The 19,920-nt window shown below is 49.3% G+C and overlaps 2 protein-coding genes across 3 annotated transcripts in view; one reads left to right on the forward strand and one right to left on the reverse strand.

Annotated features, from left to right (window-relative positions):
• LOC108159444 (epidermal growth factor receptor) overlaps positions 1–19,920 on the reverse strand; it is a 35,443-nt gene that overhangs the window by 7,353 nt on the left and 8,170 nt on the right. Inside the window, exon 1 of one of the 2 annotated variants that reach the window (XM_017292731.2) lies at positions 5,591–6,817. The exons of the other annotated variant lie outside the window; for it this stretch is intronic. Coding sequence (XP_017148220.1) covers positions 5,591–5,915 — 325 coding nt within the window. The 5' untranslated portion in view covers positions 5,916–6,817. Of the gene's footprint in view, positions 1–5,590; positions 6,818–19,920 lie in introns of those variants that run through there. 2 annotated transcript variants of the gene reach the window in all.
• On the forward strand, positions 11,246–15,439 carry LOC108157935 (transmembrane protease serine 9-like). The gene is made up of 8 exons (XM_033390527.1): positions 11,246–12,774; positions 12,845–12,887; positions 12,948–13,099; positions 13,159–13,613; positions 14,120–14,390; positions 14,448–14,493; positions 14,578–14,756; positions 14,815–15,439. Exons 1-8 carry the CDS (start codon positions 12,516–12,518, stop codon positions 15,207–15,209), a joined length of 1,800 nt encoding a protein of 599 aa, XP_033246418.1. The 5' UTR covers positions 11,246–12,515; the 3' UTR covers positions 15,210–15,439.

Here is a 19,920-nt window from a genome sequence, read left to right on the forward strand (position 1 = left end):
TCTCTCCCTCTCTCTCTCCCGCTCTCTGTGTGTGTTGCAGCCTCAAGAAAGACCCCAGATCCAGCCACAAGACCCGACTCGCTCAGCCGGTTCTGCGCATTTAACAGTTTTTGTTGTTGCTGCTGCTGGTGCTGCCTCGCTCACGTTTTGTGGCCCTCTCTCCTCTCTCTCTCTCTCTCCCTGTCCGTCCTCTTTGTATGTGTGTATTTTCATTTCGTGGAAAAGATTTTTAACTCATGGCCCGAAACCGAAACCAAAACCAAAACCCAAGAGGCAGAGCCAGAGCCAGAGAGAAGAGACCATCTGGATTGCTGGCTCTTCTTCTTCTTCTTCTGGTGGTTCGTATCTTTTTACCATTGTTGCTGCTGCCGCTGCTGCTGTTCTTTCAGATACATTTTTGTGTACCTTTGCCTGCGGCAGCAGCCAGAATTGTCTAGATCTTGTTGTAATATAACAAAAGATTTAAAAGGGCATTAAGCGTGCTTTGTTTTTTCAGAGCGAGCTCTGTTTGCCCAAAAATCGATTCGATCAAATTATAAGGCCCCGCCGAACCGGACCGTACTCCGTTATTCCCTCTGGCCATACCCGAGAGATGGCAGGGGAGTGGACGGGGCTGGGGCTGGGACTGGGACTGGGGATGGCGATGGGGCCGGGGATGGGGCCGGGGCTGGGGCTGGTGGCAGCAAGTACATTGATCTGTTGCCATCCCCCTGGAGAAAGTTGGGCGTCTTAAGGCGACTCCCGACACCGAGTCCGATTCCGATTCCGTATGCAGATGCTGCTGAACAGCCGATCGCAAGGTGTCATAGATTATCGTCGGCCGGCAATCCACATGCCACACTCCATGCTGCATGATCCATGCACTCACCAACCCAACTCCCTCCCTCCCTGCCGTCCACTGTCTGCCACATAAATAATTCATAACTGTTTTGCGACAATTTCAATCGAGTCCCGGCACCGGCACGCGTCTCTTTTACAATGAAATTGTGTAAAAGTGCTTAATAAATTCATTTGTGCGGCCATTAAAAACACGCAGCTCATTACGGGTGCGGAATGGTGGTCCGCAGAGAGGGCACGGGCACGGGGACGGGGACGGGCACGGGTACGGCGACTAGACACCGATCGGATTGGATTGGATTGGAGTACGGACGCCAGTGTCAGCCCCAACCCCAGCTTAGAGCTTAGAGTGGAGTCTCCAGGCCGTCGCTTACGTGCGCGGATTTTGCAATTTTCTCTCTTTCTCTCCCTCTCTCTCTTTCTCTCTCTCTCGGTTTTGCAGAATGCTGTTGCGGCAACTTTCTTTCGTGTTTGTTGTTGCAATTGCAGCTTGTTGCTGTTGCTGCTGTTGCTGTTGCTGCTGCTGTGTTCTATGCTCGCGTCGTGGCGTCACGAAGACGAAGGCAAATAATCGCAACTGCAACTGCTGAGAGGGCGGATGGTACAGAGGGCCAGCAATCTTGGCCAGAAAACGCTGCAAGCGCAAGCCATGGCAGAACAAATTTTTCAGTGGAATGGAGTGGAGTGCACCAAGAAGCAACTGTCCTCGAGAATACAGGGAGAGAAATGGGCTGCATAGAAAGGGATATATGTATGGGTGATCATTCCAACTGGCATCTGGCAATCAATCTACAGTCAATCCACTGGAATGTAGAGCGATGTTTGTTGAAATGTCATCAAACTTTCTTACATTCCTTCGTTGCTCAACAGTTTTTTCTCTCAGTGCTGAGGCAAAGGCAAATCAGGCAACGGCCAGCAAGCGACGATGCAACAACAGCCACAGTCACAGCCCCAGCCTGCCGCTTGGATGATGATGCCTTGTGGCGGCTCATCTTGCTGGTTTCTTTGGGTCTGCCTCTGCCTCTGCCACTGCCTCTCCCCCTGATGTTTGCTGTTGCTGTTGCTGTTGCTGTTGCTGCCTCTTCTCCGTGATCATCTTCATCTTCTGGTTTTGGGTTTTCGTGTTCGAAGCGCGTTCATTTTGTTTCGAACAACAATTGGGCGCAGGTCGTGCCTCACGACAGCAACAGCAACAGCAACAACAACAACAACAGAAACAGAAACAGCATCAGCAACAGGAATGCTTGGATTAGATAAGCTTATTGTTACTGCTGCTGCTTCTCTTTGTTCTCGATCCCCGCAAGCCCCGTCTCCATCCAGCCCAGCGGGGCCTCAGCTGCAGTCGGATCGGTTCTGGCCAGGCTTAATGAGCACGCCCTGGCGCCATTTTTGGTCTGCTGCCGCTGCCTGGCTTTGAAAACGCTCGCAATCGCATTGCCAACTATTTTTAGGCATAGAACCGCGAAGCACAGACCAAAACAGAGGAGAGGGCCAGGCCAAAACGAAAAGCCAGCAAGAAAATCGGGGAGAGGCAGCAGCCAGAAGAATCGTGGGCCGAGACGCGGCTACAGCGTCAGCGTCAGCGTCAGCTTCAGAATCGGTTTTGGTTTCTGTTTTGGCTTTAACTCTGGCTTTGGTTTCGACATCGAACGCCCACACGCAGGCAGAGGCGAAGGGAGAGGAGAGTGTTGCAGTCAAAAGTTCACGAAACCCTGCCACCGCCCCCGCCTTCGCTGCATCTGATGCTGATGCTGCACGGGGCCTGTCGCGGGGCAGAGAAAAGTGTCGTGAAACTCTGGAAAACTGAAACCAAATGCGGGAATGGAGGAAACTCTTGGAAAACAATCAACAAGTGAGCGAGAGAGAGAGGGGTGAGAGGCAGGGAAACTGCGCAATCGCAGCAGCCATAGTTGCTCTCTCTCTCTCTCTCTCTCTCTCTCTGTACTCGTCGTATCTATGTGAGTGCCCCTGCGCCTGTGTGCGTCCGTGTCCGTGTGGGTTTAGAAAACCAGTATTTCGCTTGCAGCAGCCGTTGGAAAACGACTAAAAGTAAATGCAACAACAGCAAACAGTATGGGCCTTAAAGTTCAGCCCGAGTCTGGTCTAGAGCTGGCTTTTGGCCATTTCGCATTTCAATTTGGCCATTTATTAGCCACAGACGATGGCTTAATCAAAAGTATTATAGAAAAATGCAAAGCAAACGTAGATACACTCACACACACACACACAAGAGAGAGGATAGCGCGTGCCTCACGCTGTAATTAGCTGAAGCTTACACCAGGAAAGGGGTGTGGGGGGCATGGAGTGTGCCAGAGGGGAAGGGGGATGCTGATTGGACTCCAAGTCGGACTCTGAGGCCCCATGCGCGCACACGAAGTCGAAGCCGCAGTAAAGCGCACTATGGAATGTGGTTTTTCAAGCGTTAACACGCACACACAGACACAGATGGGTTCTCTCTCTGTGTGTGTGTGTGTGTGTGTGTATGTGGGAGGGGGGATTTCAGTTCCAAATTCTAGGCGGAAAACTCAGCATAGACTGAGAGAATGAATCAGAAGGGTTTCCAGACAACTGGAAATATAGAGAATATAGAGAATATAGCAATCAAATATATGGGAGTTCTATTGTGATCAGAGATCAATCATATATTTCTTAAGATCTTCATCAAAAAATACGAATTTTCGATGCAGCCCAAAACGATGGCCCTCTACGAAGGATACACTGTATCCCCTAAGCACGAAAGCGATCCGCTTAGAGTGTGTCCACTGTACCGAATGTGTACATTTCTCCGAATGCAAATCTAATTGAAAATAAGTGCTGTACCAGGTATCGGACCAATAAAATCTTCCACCATAATCGCGATTATTATAGCCGCCTGCTGCTCAAGTTTCCCAACGGTCCACCAGCGCCCAGGGGGTTCCATTCGGCATGCACGTGCAAGCTTGCGGCAGGGTTTTCTCTAGCGTTTGCCAGCGTATTTGCATACTGGTCGCAGCTGTGCTTGTTTATGGCCATAAAGAAACAAAATAAAGCAACAACTTCGGAGCAAAAAGCTTTGGTGTCAACGAACAGTTGGGCAAAAAAAAAAAATAATAATAAATGAAAAGAGTAAAACTCGTACAGAAACAATCAACGCGCAATCATAAGCGATGGGCAGAGCAGAGCCCTTGGGGAACCTATTCGATGTCTCGTTATCGGTTTCATAGCTCGCTTATCTAGCCGTATCCGGCTATTGCGTAGAGCCACTCCATTAGCATAGCCCCCGGGGCTAACTTCTACTCCAAATATTTGCACAATTGCCACCAGCGAGCGGAGGGACGGACAGATATTAATTTGCAGCTACAAGATCACTGAATATCGACTTTCGTTGGGGGGGGGCACGGGCAGGGGCAGGGCGGTATAGTATAGCGGTGAGGCGGTGGATAGAGCTTGTATTTTTTTAATTTTTCTGTTTGCCCGCCAAATGCAAACATTTGCCCCAAAGTACTGCGCAAACAGCCCACAAAACAGGCACAAAGCACGCAACGCGCAGCCCCCCGGCACCATCCCCCAGCCCCCAGCCCCAGCCCCCGATCTTTTCATTAAATTTCGCCGTACCGTTCGTAATGCCGCTGCCGATTGCCAAACGGTTGTTCAAACAGTCGGACGGGACGGACACCGCGGTATTGGATTCAAATTCTTATTAATTTTCCAACGGCCAGCACTCGGCAAAAAGCCATCGCGAAGTCGTCGAGAATCGTCGAGTCAACAGATTGAGTCGCGTCGCCATTTTAGCTGGAAATTGTGTCGCTTGTTGCAGTTGCCACTTCAACTTGTTGCTGACGCTCTTGGAAAGTTCAGAGACCAAAAAACTGAACGATCTGTACAATATTCAGTCCGGTTTTACCTTGTACTTTTGACATTACGAAATGCACTCGAACAGAAGGAAGGCAAACGAAATTCTTTCTCTCTGGCTAATCAGTTAGTAATATTTGTGGTACGCTGTGATATCTGATGGGAGGAGGTGGGAGGAGGCCAGAGAGGTGGGGCAGGGGGCGATAGTGCAAACAAGACTCTTTAACTAAGGCAGCGCCAAGTCAAGAGGTGAGCCCTGGGCCAGGGGCAGGTGAGGCGGGTAGCAAAGGGCAGGTATAAAGTAAGTAAAAGATATTCGGTCACTTCTGGACCTCGCATGAGGGATACCCTACAGCGCTGGCCCTATATAATCCTATTTCAAAAGGGGAGAGCACTCTAGGAGGTTTTCCTGCAACCCTAAACCGAATATTGTTCATCCCTCTTCCACATTTCTAGATATTGGAAACAGTTCAACTACTCAAAGAACCGTATACACCCCTCTACTGTTTCCAGGGTAACGATAACACTTAATAAAACAAAATGCAGCCGAAAACGAAGCAACGGCAACAACAACATGTTGCACTGCAACGTGGGGCAGCAGCAGAAGAGGCAAACAAAACAAGGCCCAACCGTGCACACGTCCCACGATAAGATAATGGAACCCATAACAGAGCCATAACGGCGGAACGAAACCGAAACCCAAGCCGAAACTCGACTAAGCCCAACAGAGCTGAGAACCACACTCACTACTCCGATGATATGTTTGTATGGTGGCCATATTGGGGCCGTCTTCGCTAATGATATATGAGCACGGACGCAAATCTACATAAATATGCATTGTGATAGATTGAGGGTTCTCATATCGAGCGGGGGATCCAGATCTGGCCTGGCCTGGCCTGGCCTGGCCTGGCCGGTGACTTACTTTTGCCCTTAACGAACTCGTTCGACTTCTGGTCCTCCATGCTGTTGGCCAGAGTGACGCCTCCCGCGCCCAGGCTCATTCCCAGGGCGTTGTTGCTGTGGCCACCTCCTCGGTTGCCGCCGCGCGGCCGGTTAGAGCTGCTGCGGTAGACATAGCGATCCCGGTCGCGGTCTAGGTCCTGGTTGCGCTGCCGATTGTTCTGTCGCGCAAAGCGATCCCGGGCCGCCGACGCGGGCCACACGCAGACGCAGTGGGCCAGCAGTAGCAGCAGGAGGGGCAGGCAGAGTCCGTTGCGCCTCCGCAGTAGCTTGAAGGAGGTCCGCATCGTGGTAAAGGCGTCGGAAGGGGGGAATAGCAAGGCAAGGTCTTAGATCCGTGCGAATTCGGAGGCCACTGACGTCATAGGGTTGCTGTTCGCACTTTTGGTTGCTGGTTTTTGGCCTATGGGTCTTGGCCGTGTCCGAGTTTTTGCTTTCTTTCGCTTTCTTGCCCCGTCAGCTTTGCGTGCCGAAAATAAGACTTTTTCATAAAGTTTATTTGACTTTTTCACTGCGTTTTTGTTTTTGTTGGAGTGGAGTGGAGTGGAGTGGAGTTTTGTTGTATTTTTGTTTAAGCTGTTGTCGTTGCAATTTGCCGTGGTATGGGTGTGTGTTTGAGTGTGTTTACGGTGTGTCGGCGTATCGGTGTGAGTGTTGGAACCAGTTTCAATGCTTCACACTGCCACAAGCCACAAGAGTCGTCCGAAGGCTTTTGTGTACGCGTACTTTGAGGTTAGGGCCCGCGCGCAGGCGCAGCTCTCAGTCGGAGCTTCTCCGAGCAATGATCGCCTGTGTTTTTGTTAAATCGCACAGACACATTTTGCCTTGCCCTGATTTTGGATGATACGCCACAAATCTGTGCATCCAGCACTTGGACCACTGCTGCGGCTGCTGCTGCCAATTAGCAGAGATTCACGAAAAAAAAAACACGTATTACTCGGATATTCACTTGCTCTCCACCAATGGAATGGTGATCATGCCCATCGGGGGCCGTACTGCGACTGCCACTGCGATTAGCACAGGCAAATTAGCGACGCGACGCGACGAACGGGTCCGAGAGATCGGCGACGATCGATCGTCAGACAGATAGACACTCAGACGGGCGAGAAGGCGGGACGACGACCGACACGACAGATGCAGCATGAACAATTCGCGTCTGCGCAGCAACAAGTTCTCTTCGAGACTGAAGACTGAAACCAAAAGCGAAGCCAACGCTCGGAACACGCTCGCACACACTCGCAGTCTCGCCTCTCCTCTCGCACGAATGCAGGCGAAGAGAGAGCCAGAGTGAGAGCACAGTGTACAGGTAACAACTGTGGAAAAAGGTGAGCGGCTGGAGACAATCTTAAGCGCAGATCAGGTCAAAATAAAACTAAAGCAAAGCGACACACAGCTGCACAACGGCCTCTCTCTCACGCACACAGCCACAGAGAAAGAGAGAGAGAGACAGAGAGAGAGAGAGGGTATCAAAGGTAATCGTAAACGTAACGAGGCAGCGTTTTAAAGAGTCAGCGTAACACGAAACTATACGGAATAGCAAGGGATAAACTGTTCCTACTACCAAATGCTCTACTTCTAGATAGCTTTCAGTTATTTGGGATATAGATAGATTCTATATTAAGAGAGAACAAGAGGCATTGTGGACTTCTTCTTCTCCAGAGATCATAAGCATAGAAAGATTTAGGTATATATGGAAAGATATAGATGTGTTTTAGCATTCCCTTGACTTGTACAGCAATCATAATCATGCAAACGGGAAGCCGTTGCAAAGTGCATCCCAGCGATAATCTCTTGTAATCCCAACTCTGACAGCTGTGGAGAGCAGAGCATTTGAGATTCGCATTGACGGCGGGATCCCCACAGGTAAGATCTTGTGTATATCCCAACTTCTTGGCTCTATTGTTGTTGTCCGTAACCGTTCAGGTAAAAATATAGCCGCTCTCGCAAGCGCTCTCTCACCCGAGTGAGAGTGTGTGCGTGAGTTGGTGTGTGTGGGCAATGTTGCCATATAAGCACACAAGTTCGCCGCCTTCCTCCATCTCAGAATTAGTATGTGTACATACAGATCTGTGTGTCTGTGTCTGTATCTGTATCTATGTGCTGAGCCTGGTCTGCGTGGGCCTGACGGCGCTATGGATTGTTATTTTGGCCAAGATTTCTGTTCGAGCGTTGTCAACATTGTTGGGCCAGATCGGCGGACAGAACGAGAGAGCAGACTTCAGGAAATCTTCACCTGTACGCAAACCAACCCACAAGTAATCGGGGTTTTTACGCCTGGCCGAAAGGACATCCCTGGCAGGTAGACTCGTTTTGGCCTCTTCAACTGTTTGGTAACAGATTGCCGGCACAAAAGAGGCACTTGGAAAAGCGCAACCATCTTGCAAGAGATGCATTCAAATCCGAGTGCCAGTCCCGGTCCCAGTCCCAGTCCCACGCTGGGACTCAAGAGGCGTTGCATTGTCCCTCGTCGAGCATTGTCTTAGAGCATGAAAATACTTTTAAATTGAAAACCGTTTCCCATTTTCGCAGTCAGGAGAAAGCCACACGAGCTCAAGCGCCGTTCGTCGAGACTGAGACTGGGGTTGAGGTTCAGGTTCTTCTCCGCGATCATCTCGTGTCGATCTCGATCTCGATCTCCAGCCATAATCAAACATATTAATAGCCGTCTATGCAGACCCCAATCAAAGCCAGGCCCCAGCCCAACCCGTACAAAATCATCTGTCAAAATCGAAGAGCATGCAACTGACAAGCGCGAGACGAGATCGCAGAACGGAGAACGGAGAATCGCGCTGAGAAACATCTCGAAGCCATCTCCAAACCACTTGAGGCACTCCGTTCGCACAGGTAAACGCCGCTCGAGAGGTGTAAGAAACCGAATCCCCGACACACAGATACACAGATACACAGAGACAGACGAAGACCGAGATTCATATAAATTTGATGAAGCGTACAAAATGCCATGCGGAGAGAAATGTTCCCCCCACCATTCCATCTGTCTATGATCTTTTTGTGTTTTCCAATTTCAAAAGAAAGCCTCAAGAACATGGACCCTTGAAACGACTCCTGCCCGCTCTGCAGGTTGTCGGAATCAGAATCATCGTGATCATCGCCATCGCCATCGCCAACGATGTGGATGAGGATGAGAAGAGTAGTCGATGCGATGCGATGCGAGGAGAGTCGAGTCCCAGAGTCAGAGTCAGAGGCTCTCAGCGGCTCTTAGGTTGAGGCGTTACTTTCAAGTGCCACGCAGATTAACAGTAACAAAAGATCGGCTCTGGAGGCGCTCAAGTGTCCCGATATTGTCTAGGGCAGAGTGAGGCAGTGAGGGATGGAGGATGATCTGCCTCGAGTGCCCATAGGGCGCAACGAATTTGTTTCTTCAAGAGATCTCATGCACATTGGCATGGAAGTGGCCAGCCCTCTCAGCCAGGGCTAAAGCTCTGCTTTTGGCCAACTTTTAGCTCGTGTCAACCCTAACACCCAAAGCCGCGTAATTGGATTGCTGCCCTTTACAACACCACGTGGAGTGGAGTTGCTCGAGTTCGCCGAGTGCTACAGATGACAGATCGATCGCTTCATCAGCATTCGACTTGTCGCACGGCCGTAAAAAGCTGCTTAGAATTAAAGCTAATTGCCGAGGCCTCGCCATGATGCGGCACATTTCGCTGCGATAGCTCTCTAGGGCTGTAGCTCTTTCGGCAGGAACATACCTCCGACGACAGCCTGGCTAATTGGTCAGGCGGCAGGGCAGGGCAGGGCAGGGCAGGGCGGTTCTTAACTTTAACCCCAACCCAAAACCTCAGCCATAAAGCCAAATACGCAGAAACTTTGACTTCATCTCATCGTTTTAGCATAAAAGTTTTTTGCCTTAAGTTTCTCGTTTTTTACTGATTTTTTTTATTGATTGTCGCCGTCGTCTGCCCGATAAGTTGTTGCTGCTGGCTGTGGCTGTGGCACGACTCACGTTTCAAAAACAAAACACAAAGATCCCAAAAAAACCAACAACAACAAAAAACAACAAAAAACAAAACCAGACAGAAAGCCAGGCTTTGAGAGCCGCAGCTTTAAATACCCTTAAATAAGTAGGGTGTTTCATTATAAATTCGGATTTCAATTGGGTCGAACTTTGTTGAGTTCTTAAGAGACCTCCAATGAGAGGCGTGATCGAATCGCATTCTCCAAAATTGAGGAACATGGCTATAAGGAAATGTTTGATCAATCGCCATCGTCTCTTTGCACCGTCACATATCCTCTCAAAATCGAAAGTGCCTCTGCCAAAGGGTATGGGGATAAAGAGTGCCACAGCGTCTCTCGGAGGCTTTTGGGGCCTCTGCTCTGTGCCTCTCGTGTTTTCGACTTTACGTACGTATCCGTATGTGTTTTCCCTTTCCCGTTCGCCGGTCGCCGTTCGCCTTTCGTTTCTTTTAATGTCTTTGTAAACATAATTGCAACAACTCCAATAACAGATTGTTTGCGCGACTTTAATCGCTTTGTCGTGAAGTGTGAAATATGAGCGGCCAAGTCGCTGGGGAGCTTTTGACGGAGACGGCGGTGGAAGCGTGGAAGCGTGGAGCCGGGGGCCCTGAGAGGGTCTCTGAGTGGACGCCAAATATCGGAGAAAGACGAGTATCTGGCTCTAAAAATACCCACAAAATAATTTAGTTGCTTGCCCCTCAAAATATTTGCAATGTGTGGCTTGTGCTGTTTAAAATATGGAAATTACTGTGTGCTCTGAAACATTGTTTTTGATGCGGCCATTTTGTCAGCCAGTAAGAGACAGTGGAGGCAGAGAGAGAGAGAGAGAGAGAGGTATGCGGATCAACAAGTTCAATTAGCGCATCGCTTCGATTTGCTAAATTTAATCCGAGCATAAAGCACGAAGGCAGCAACAGGCAACAGGCAACAGAGTGAATGCCACTCCGGTCAGATAAGGAGCAGTGCAGTCCGAGAAGCGGACGTTTTAGCAACGCACACGTGGCCAGGATTGGAATGGAGTAGGGCCTGGTCTTCGTTGGGGCCCAGAGGTCTTCCGTCTTCGAGTGCAGGGCGCCCATCGACAAGATGTTGCAACAACACTCGACAGTGCGGCGCGGCAACCTGTGGAGCCTGTGTGCCATTAGCCATGGAGCATGAAACAAAAGCCGAGACAAAGATGGGGCAGGCAGCAGCAGCCACAGCCGCAGCGGTCCGGCCTGCCACAATGCATTTGCGATAAATGGCAGCCATGGCTCGAAGATGGAAGGCCCTTAAAAGCCACGACAACAACACAACTGAAACGACAGCCAAGACGTAGCGAAGCGAGAGATTTGCGCAGTGAGATAGCTCATTTTGGATCCCATTTGGATCTCTTGCTGGAGCTGAGGCTCAGGCTCTGCTTGTCCGAGTCCGAGTCCGAGCCCGAGTCTGGGCCAGTTCTTCGTTTGTTACCTTGGCTAATCGGCGGCTATGTAAGTTGGTTGTTGTACGTGCGGCGACAGAGCAGAGCCTCAGAGTCAGAGCCAAGACCATGATCGTGCTGCTGTTGCTTTCAATGTTCCTGTTGTTGTTGCTATTGCTGTTGCTGTTGCTGTTCTTCTGATGTTGACACCAGCAACAACAACTGCAGCAGCAACAGCAACAAGAGCAACATTGAGCCGACAACCACAGCCGCATTCCGATATGTAAGGATTCCTGCAGCTTGGCAGCCGCCTCTCCGAAGGGCGAGAGCGAGGCCCAGCAGCATCCCAGGCAAGGTCAATAAATCCAGATGCATGAGAAATGAGGGAACGATCGAGGCAGATCGTGCCATCACAACAAAGGAAGGTATATCCATTCTGCAATACATTTGCATCCATTATTCCGATGGCGGGTCTAGTACGATTATATACTATGTAGTCATCCGATTTGGTTCCATTTTGAACTTTAAAACGTACACGTTCCTCCTACAAAGCCTTCTTGCTGATCAGCAAAACATATACATGGGTATATATGTACTTTATAGGGTCCCATTCCATCTCTGACACCTCTTTGACCCTCTGCCAGGGTATACGAGTCAATACCTCATTTATTTTGAGACAAAAGCGTCTCCAAATTCTATCTGCTTGTCACACATTAGTTTTGAACAAAGCTTTCATAATTAGATGAAAATTAATTGTGTGTGGTGTATCTGTGTGTGGTGTATCTGCGTGTGTGCGTGTGCATGTTACCAACATTCCAATATCAATATTCAAATTCCAATGCTATTCATTTTTTGCGGCTCATTTCAATGCTTATTTCAAAGGAAAACGATTATTTCTGTTGGTTTTTTTTCTGTTATTCTGTTTTTTGCCGTCTTGAGTAGATTTTTTTGATTTGTGTCGAAGAGAAAACCGGTTCCAGCACAGAAAACATCTCGAAGAGAAGAGAGAAAAAGAGAAATAGGGGGTCTGTTAAAAATACCGGGATCCATTGCTTCCAATTCCCCTTCGCTTGCCGTCAAGCTGACAAACCACTCACTCACTCACGCAATGGAGGGGGCAAGACGGTTACCCGTGGATATGCGAATACTCCGTACATCCACTCCTATAGACCTATGCGCACGGAGAATGTTAGATGCATGATGTTCGATGATGGAAGGAAAAAGGAGGCTGGAACTGGAAGCATCTCTGACCTTCAGAATACCCGGATGCCGAGTCGGGATTGCTATAATTTGCAGATAGATAGATACTTTTCGTATATTATATATGTACTGAGACCACAGAGGATCACAAAGAGACAGGGCCTATTTTTCCACCGAATTTCAATAAATTTGATACCCGTGCGATAACCTACGAAACAAAAAAAACCATGCGTTCCAGAAATTCATTTAAAATAATTCAAAGCTCAATTGAATAAAAGCAAATCACTGGGATCGCCATTAGTTAGTCGCGATGGTTTCATTGCACATAAAGATCGCTGTAGCGGGGCTGGCATTACTCACCAGCTTTGTACTTGCGGCAAACAAATATTTTACGCCGCATTATGGGCCTCAACTGCTGGACCAGAACTGCGCTGTCCATTCCCCCCAGCTGAGTCGTTCGTATCCCAGGATCCTTGGGGGACAGAACACAGCTTCAGACTCCAGCCCGTGGATGGCACTGATAACCAAGAACGGAAGATTCAGTTGTGGTGGCTCTCTGATCAATGCGCGTACGTATTTTCATTGGAGTACTCTTAAAGATCTGTATCTGTAGGTTACTTTCTCTCAACGCTTTTGTAGGATATGTCCTGACTGCAGCGCATTGCACAAGTCCCGAGCCACTGTGAGTGCCCCCAAATCCAACAGATATCCACGATCGGTACTAAGACAGTTCTCGTTACAGAAAGGTCCGGCTAGGGGCGTACGACATAGAGACATACTCCGTCGATTCGGAGGAGATTGATGTTGAACTACAGATTCCCTTCCCGAACTATCAATCATACCTGACGAATGATATAGCTCTGTTCCGACTGGCGAGACGCGTGGAGTACAAAGGTAACGATCCTATAGATGGGAATAAGGGAGTCCTGCATGACTACACTCGTTTCCTGTAGATCACATCATACCGATCTGTCTGCTCCTGGAACGAAATTTTTGGAACCAGCTGCACTTGGTTCAAAGGTTCAATATCACGGGCTGGGGCAAAACCAGCAGCGGGAGAGCAAGCCGTGTACTTCAGACCGCCTCCTTTAGGAACCTGGGTCGAGAAATGTGCACCGCGAAATTTTCGAGGAACATCAACGAGGCGCAGATCTGTGCGGGTGCAGTGAATGCATACACGTGCTCGGGAGACTCTGGCGGTCCGTTGAGCGCTCTGATAAAATACGGACGTAAGCAGCGGTTCGTTCTTTTCGGGATTGATAGCTTCGGACTTGCAAATTGCAACGGTCCCACCGTCTTCACGAATGTCATGTACTATATGGCGTGGATAGTGCAGACCGTACGAGACCGTAGCCCTACCCATAGGTCTCTGCCGCCGGCGCCAAACCATAGGCAGTGGCCAATGAGACCATAATAATACCATACCATAATGTAATGCTCCAAAATATGTGCGAGTACGAGTGAACAATAAAACCAGTAATGTTTCTGGAACTTCTACAGTGATCTGATCTGATCTAGAAACGGTCTGTTGTGATAATCTTTGCTCTCTAAGATTTACAAAAATATCCCTTCCAGGAATTGGCCATTTTGATTCGGTAATTCGGCTATCAACAAGCTCTGTTCAGAGTATCCCAAAGGGTGGATGGAGTTAAGAGACCCCCGTCCACTGTGGCTCTCCTTAAAAAGGACTTTCCTGCAAGGACTTTCTGCTCCAATCCCGAGTATGTATTAAGTCCAAATCAGTAGACCCATGACATATACATACATTCCTCCGAATAGCCACTCGGCCTCTGCTGACCTTTTTCCGAAAAAGATCTGACAACAGAAATAAATATAAAACAAATATTTTCTAGGAACTCTGGCAATTAACTTTTCACTCGCGATAGGCAACTTTTAGAAGAATTCTTATATTAGGACCCCTGTAGCTCCAGATCTGCCATTAGTTCTTCCGAGGCTCCGCCTGAAATGAAGATCGCAGTGGCTGGAATCGGAATACTCGCCTGCCTGATCCTTGAGCTAAACCAGGGATCGGCGACGTTTCTAGAAGAGAATTGCGGAGACACATGGAGCATACCCGTCACGTATATAGCGGGTGGAAGAGAAGCAAACATAAGAGCCAATCCGTGGATGGCCTATTTGCGTGTGGGGTCCAATTTCCTGTGCGCAGGAACACTCATCCACAGCCGTACGTATAGCCATTGCGATATCACTCGAGTTTAATTTAGGCTTTTCTTCGCTTCAGGCTTTGTTTTGACAGCTGCGCATTGCATAGCGGAGGGAGAGATAATGTGAGTTCCGCGATGGTTTGTCCAAATAGAATATATAGAAGAACAGATATCGAAAAGGTGCCATTTCTATTTCCCCCCAATCAGAACCGTGCGTTTGGGAGAGTACGATGTGGAGAATGAGAGGGACTGCAGAGGAGCGGACTGCATCGCTCCTTATGAGGAGTACGAGGTGAGCAAGGCCTATCGCCACCGATCTTATTCAATATCCCGCCGCCAACATGACATAGGTTTGCTAAGATTAAGCCGCACAGTACAGTTCACAGGTAATCAGATTACTTGGAATCCCATATTAATAGTAAAAGAATTTCCATTTCCCCGCAGAACACATCCAGCCGATCTGCCTCATCATAGGAGCCGATCAGAGAAATGTAGACACTTTCCAGTCGTTCATTGCCACCGGCTGGGGCATGACCCAGGACCGCACTTTTAGCCGCACCCTTAGGACCATCGTCCTTAATCGCTTAGACATCACCGAGTGCTCGAAGAGGTTCAATCTCGACATTGGTGGGCATCAGATCTGCGCTGGACACTCGACGGGGGACACATGCAGTGGGGACTCTGGCGGTCCTCTGGGCAAGTGGGTGCGGCACGAGGGCAAACTGCGCTTCGCCCAAATCGGGATCATCAGCTACGGCAGCGCCCAGTGCGTTGGCCCGAACGTGAACACGGATGTCACGAGCCACATGTCGTGGATAGAGAATATTGTGCGAGGATAATTGATTTGATACGATAATATTTATACGTTAAAATTTTAATGTTGCCCTTTTTTGAATTTGAGCAGCGCCCTCTGTAAAGGCGGAAAAATGTATTCACGCCATCTATTGGCTAATAATGCAAGTCCCAAGAATCCAATCTATGGCCACCAGAGAGCGGTAAGGTAATGTGGATCCTGAACAGCTTGTGTCAGATGTCGATAAAATGTAAAGTGTAAATACAAAAATCGTAGCATATTTTTGGGTGCAAATGTAAAATTCGAGTAGAAATGTTGGCGCGATTTTCAAACGGCAAGCAGTAAATATTTCTTAGTTTTCTGGAAGAAACTAAAAAAGGGAAGAGGGTTTAAAAAGAAAAAAAGTGCAGGTTCCTTGCAGCGACGCGGCCACTGTTCTATAATCGTCGCAGGGTAAGTGTAAAGCCACCATCAGCATTTGCATGGAACAATGAGGGAAAACGATTCTAGCTCAACAGTCGAATGGTAATTCTTTTAACCCTTGTGTGGCATGGCCACGGGTCATGCGGCTCTCCTCTGCGCGTACCAATGGTGGGAGTGAGACGCGACTCCGGTTTGACTTTGCGTCGGCGTTGGCGTATCCGCACTCACATGGATCGCCAGAGAACACCCGATGCGGGCAGCGAGGCGTGAAGTTTGCTTTGCTTTGGCGCGGGGAGTTGGTAGCGGGGGCGGGGGCGGGCGCGGGTTGGGAGTCCCTTTAGCCGGGGCAATTGCGTGTCGATGTCGCCACCACCGAAAAAGAGCATTGGGCCAGGGCCAAAAGGGGTGGCAGGGGCGCACAGCGTTGAACAGTTGAGCAGAGCCTTTTGTCCCATTCTGAAAGAGAGTAGAGTGCAACAATTGGTGGCAGCGACTCTGGGGCAACCAGCCGGGCATCTGTTGCACACACACACATACCCTTACCCGACTCGTACTAGCAGAGTTCTTGCCATAAAACACTTCAAGCATAACTTGGGCTTCCACTCCATTCCCCTCGCGGCCCGTGGCGGCATTCGTCTCCACGACAACGGAGTGGGTCCAAAACAATTGTGCCACGCTGCGACTGCGCTGTCGTTCCGCTTGCTGCCACTGCCTCCGCGCCTCCGCGCCTGCCGCTGCAGTTTAAAGTTGAATGCAGCATTTGATTACGATAGAAGCGATGGCTATGGCTATGGGGATGGCGATGACGATTGCCACAGCGCTACATTAATGAATTCTCGATTGCTTGGCATTTATTCTCTTTTTTGTCTCGTTTTTTGTTGTTTTTTTGGAGTCCACTAAATTCGCTTTAAAAAACCTCGTCACGAGCAGCGGCCGCCCAGCTGCCTAATTGCCGTACAAACCTTTAATTATCGACTTGCAAGCCTCTAGAGAGCCGATCGGCATCGACAACCACATCCAAATCTGATTCAGACATTTGCCACAAACTCACCTGCAACGAGAAGAAGCCAAAGGCTAGAATTAGTTTTTGTGGCATTAAGTGGGTTTGGGGGGGGTACTGCGATTAAGGGTCGATCGAACTCTGCTACGCTACTGCTTTCCCAGCACTTGCAACACTTTCGCTTCCCAGCCAGAGATGCCTGCTTGCCCCTGCCCCCCTGTCCCCCTGCCCCTACTGGCTTACAATTCCAAACGCGAAAAATTCTCACGACACTGAAACAAAAACCAACAACAGCAGAGGCGGAGCGGCAGAGCGGCAGAGTCGCGTCAAAGTGATGCCACAGCCAGCGCCAGTCCCAGCAGCTTGATGGGATGCCACATGCGGCACTTTTCGCTTTATGCTCCAACTCTGGCTGCGGCACTCCACACTCCACACTCCACACTCCATACATGCCCCACCGCTCTGGATGCGCCACTCACTTTTTTGTGGAAGCAAGAATCGCATTTGCCCCAAAACACAGTTGCAGATTGCAATTGCCAATGTCATTCGCATGTACATCAGGGGATAGGGAGGGGCAAAGAAGGTACAGAAGATCGGGGAGGGAAAACACATGTGGAGGGAGAGCCAGATGCCGGCCTTTGGCTAATTGTGGGTTAGCAGCACTACAGTTTTTGTTGCTTTTGGTGGCTTCGTTGAAGATATGTGTGCCAATTTTCTTGCTCTCTCCATGTTCCAGATACAGATACAGATACAGCTGCGGACACGGCATAAACAGATACAGATACAGATACAGAAGCACACTCAGATAGAAGATACAGATACAAAGGTCAGTGCCACACATTAGGGCGGCAAAGTCAAGCGGAATTCAAAGAGAACGAATTGCCATTCGATGAATCACGCTCATCACTCGTATTTCATAATTTCCCGGAATCCAAAGAAGAGAAACTATGGACTTGGAATAGTAATAGATCACAGCTTTCTAGGAGAGATTCTTGAGCGGATATCATGGAGAGATATTCTCTCTTTGTTCGATTGTTCTTCTGAATGAAACGTTTTCAAAATACTCCATACCTTTATCTTCATCTCCCCGTTTCGATTGTGAGCTAAACGATTTCCCAATTCCCACAATTTCCAGCATCCGCTTGGGGTCCGGTCCGGTCCGGTCCGGCTTCTCATACCTTCCCATACCCGTGCGAGTGTATGCAAATGGCCACCTTTCATCCAACAGCAACACAAAAGACCGGCCGACGACTGACTGACCCGGGCTGAACCTCGAAACTCCAAAGTGAAAAGCAATCTTCGCACATTATAAATCATCGCAGTCCCCGGTCCACGGCCCCGGCTCAAAGAGGCCGAATGATAATTAAGTGCTAACTCGAGATTCTCCCAATCGTGGCTTTACTTTGCTTTTATTTGATTTGATAGGTCATAAAAATGTGGATATCTATATGGATTGTAGGCGGATGTTGGGTATTGTCTTTGCCGCTTGTTATTGTTGCCATCAATGAATTGAATTGTTCTGCTCTACATAGAGACAGTTATGCAGCAGCGGCCATCGGTTGAGTTGTGCAATTGAATGTCGTGAATGTCTGGTCTGTGTGCCATTAATTGGGGCTCGTGCATGCATGATGTGGATGTTAGGACGCACATCTCCCAAGGGGAGTGTTCTGCTCCATGTGAAAGGAGTTACGAGTTGCGTGCTGGATGGTGCACCTCTCCGCGGTCGTACAAAGTTCGACCCCTTATCACGCCCGCCCCGGGCGGCTGTCCCTATCAGCAGGAGCTTGCGGGCCGTGTCAAAAGTTATCAACATCGCAGCGCACGAAATCGAATAATGCGAGCAGCAATCACAGCGTCGAAACCGCTGAGCTGCAATGTTTACGTACTGAAGTCCGACACCGGGTCCGTTCGAGGGGCGCTGAAGCAGCGGATTTCTCAGCAGAACAAAAAGCAACAGCTCCGAGCTTCAGTCCGGGCAACAATCCAGCTACTATGGCGACAACAAGCGTGCCCGATCCCAATAGTAAAGCCAAATAAAATGTATAAAACACCACACCACACCACACCACACCACAGCGCGGCAGAGGCAGAGGCCACAAAAATAATTGAAAAACAAATTAAAAAGAGAACAGAGGGAGAGGGAGATGGAGATGGAGGGGGAAAAGGCGAGCAATGTTGAAATAAAATATGAAATGTTGGCAATTAATGAGCGGGGGAAAAAGAGCTTCAGCTACGAGAACGATCCCTCGTCAGATAGTATGATCGGTGGCCGCCTACTCCGACGGTGGCCACTGGGTGACCACTGGGCACGGCCATGGCTGAGCGAGCGAGTGGAGAAGCTTCCCTAGCATCTGGAATGGAGTGGACATTGACCCATCGAACAGCTAGAGAGAGGCTAGAGAGATATCAATCAAAACTCCAGCGGATCGTTAACTTCGGGCTCCACTCGTGGCATCGCGGCATCGTGGCATCGGGGCACCGCTTGTGGCACACAACATGGCGCAAATAAGGCAAGACTCTCATGTCCACATCCAGATTCAGAGGCTCCTGCTTGCTTTAATTAAAGCGAAGACAAAGGGTACAAACCAAACACACACACAGAGAGAGGTGGAGAGGGGGAGAGACAGGGAACAGCAACAGCATCCAGGAATGGAGAGACCAAGTCTCTCGCTATGGTCTGTAGGATGCCACTTGGCAATTGATCACAATTATGTCGCTGCTGCTGCTGCTGCCAGGCCAGGCCTTATTGGTGGGGCAGTGTGGCAGGTCCCGCCATATTGGGACCGATGGTAGATGGAAAATTCACATCATTTCCAGCTGACAATTCGGTCAGAGAGTGCAAAAAGCCAGCTAGATCCGTACATTGGTGAAAGTTTCCACCGGCAGAGCGACAGATACGACACTTGGCGGCATCATCGACTCACCTCAGCATAGATTCTGTTTTTCTGTGGCAAACAAAGCCAGCCCAAGCCCCAGCAGGAGGCGCTGGCGGAGGGGGAGGGGGAGGGTAGGAGGTGAAAAAAATGAAATAAAGTAAAGCATTAATTACTTCCGGAGCAAACAGAGAGCTTAAGACGAGGCTGTGGACAGAGCCAGAGCCAGAGCCAGAGCCAAGACCTGTACCGGTTTGTGGCTAAGACCCAAAAAGTAAACCCAGAGCCAGAGCCAGAGCCAGAGCCAGAGTCAGACCCAGAAAAGGTTTCCCCTGTCAGCGGGTGTTCATCAAAATTCAATGAGTACTGCGCTGTGCCTCTGCCTCTGCCTCAGTCTCGATCTTCAGTTCTTAGCACAGTTTGTTAATCAGTTTTTTGTGCCCATTGTTGTTGCTTTTTTC

Source organism: Drosophila miranda, chromosome 3, assembly GCF_003369915.1.
Source record: "Drosophila miranda strain MSH22 chromosome 3, D.miranda_PacBio2.1, whole genome shotgun sequence".
NCBI lineage: Eukaryota > Metazoa > Arthropoda > Insecta > Diptera > Drosophilidae > Drosophila > Drosophila miranda.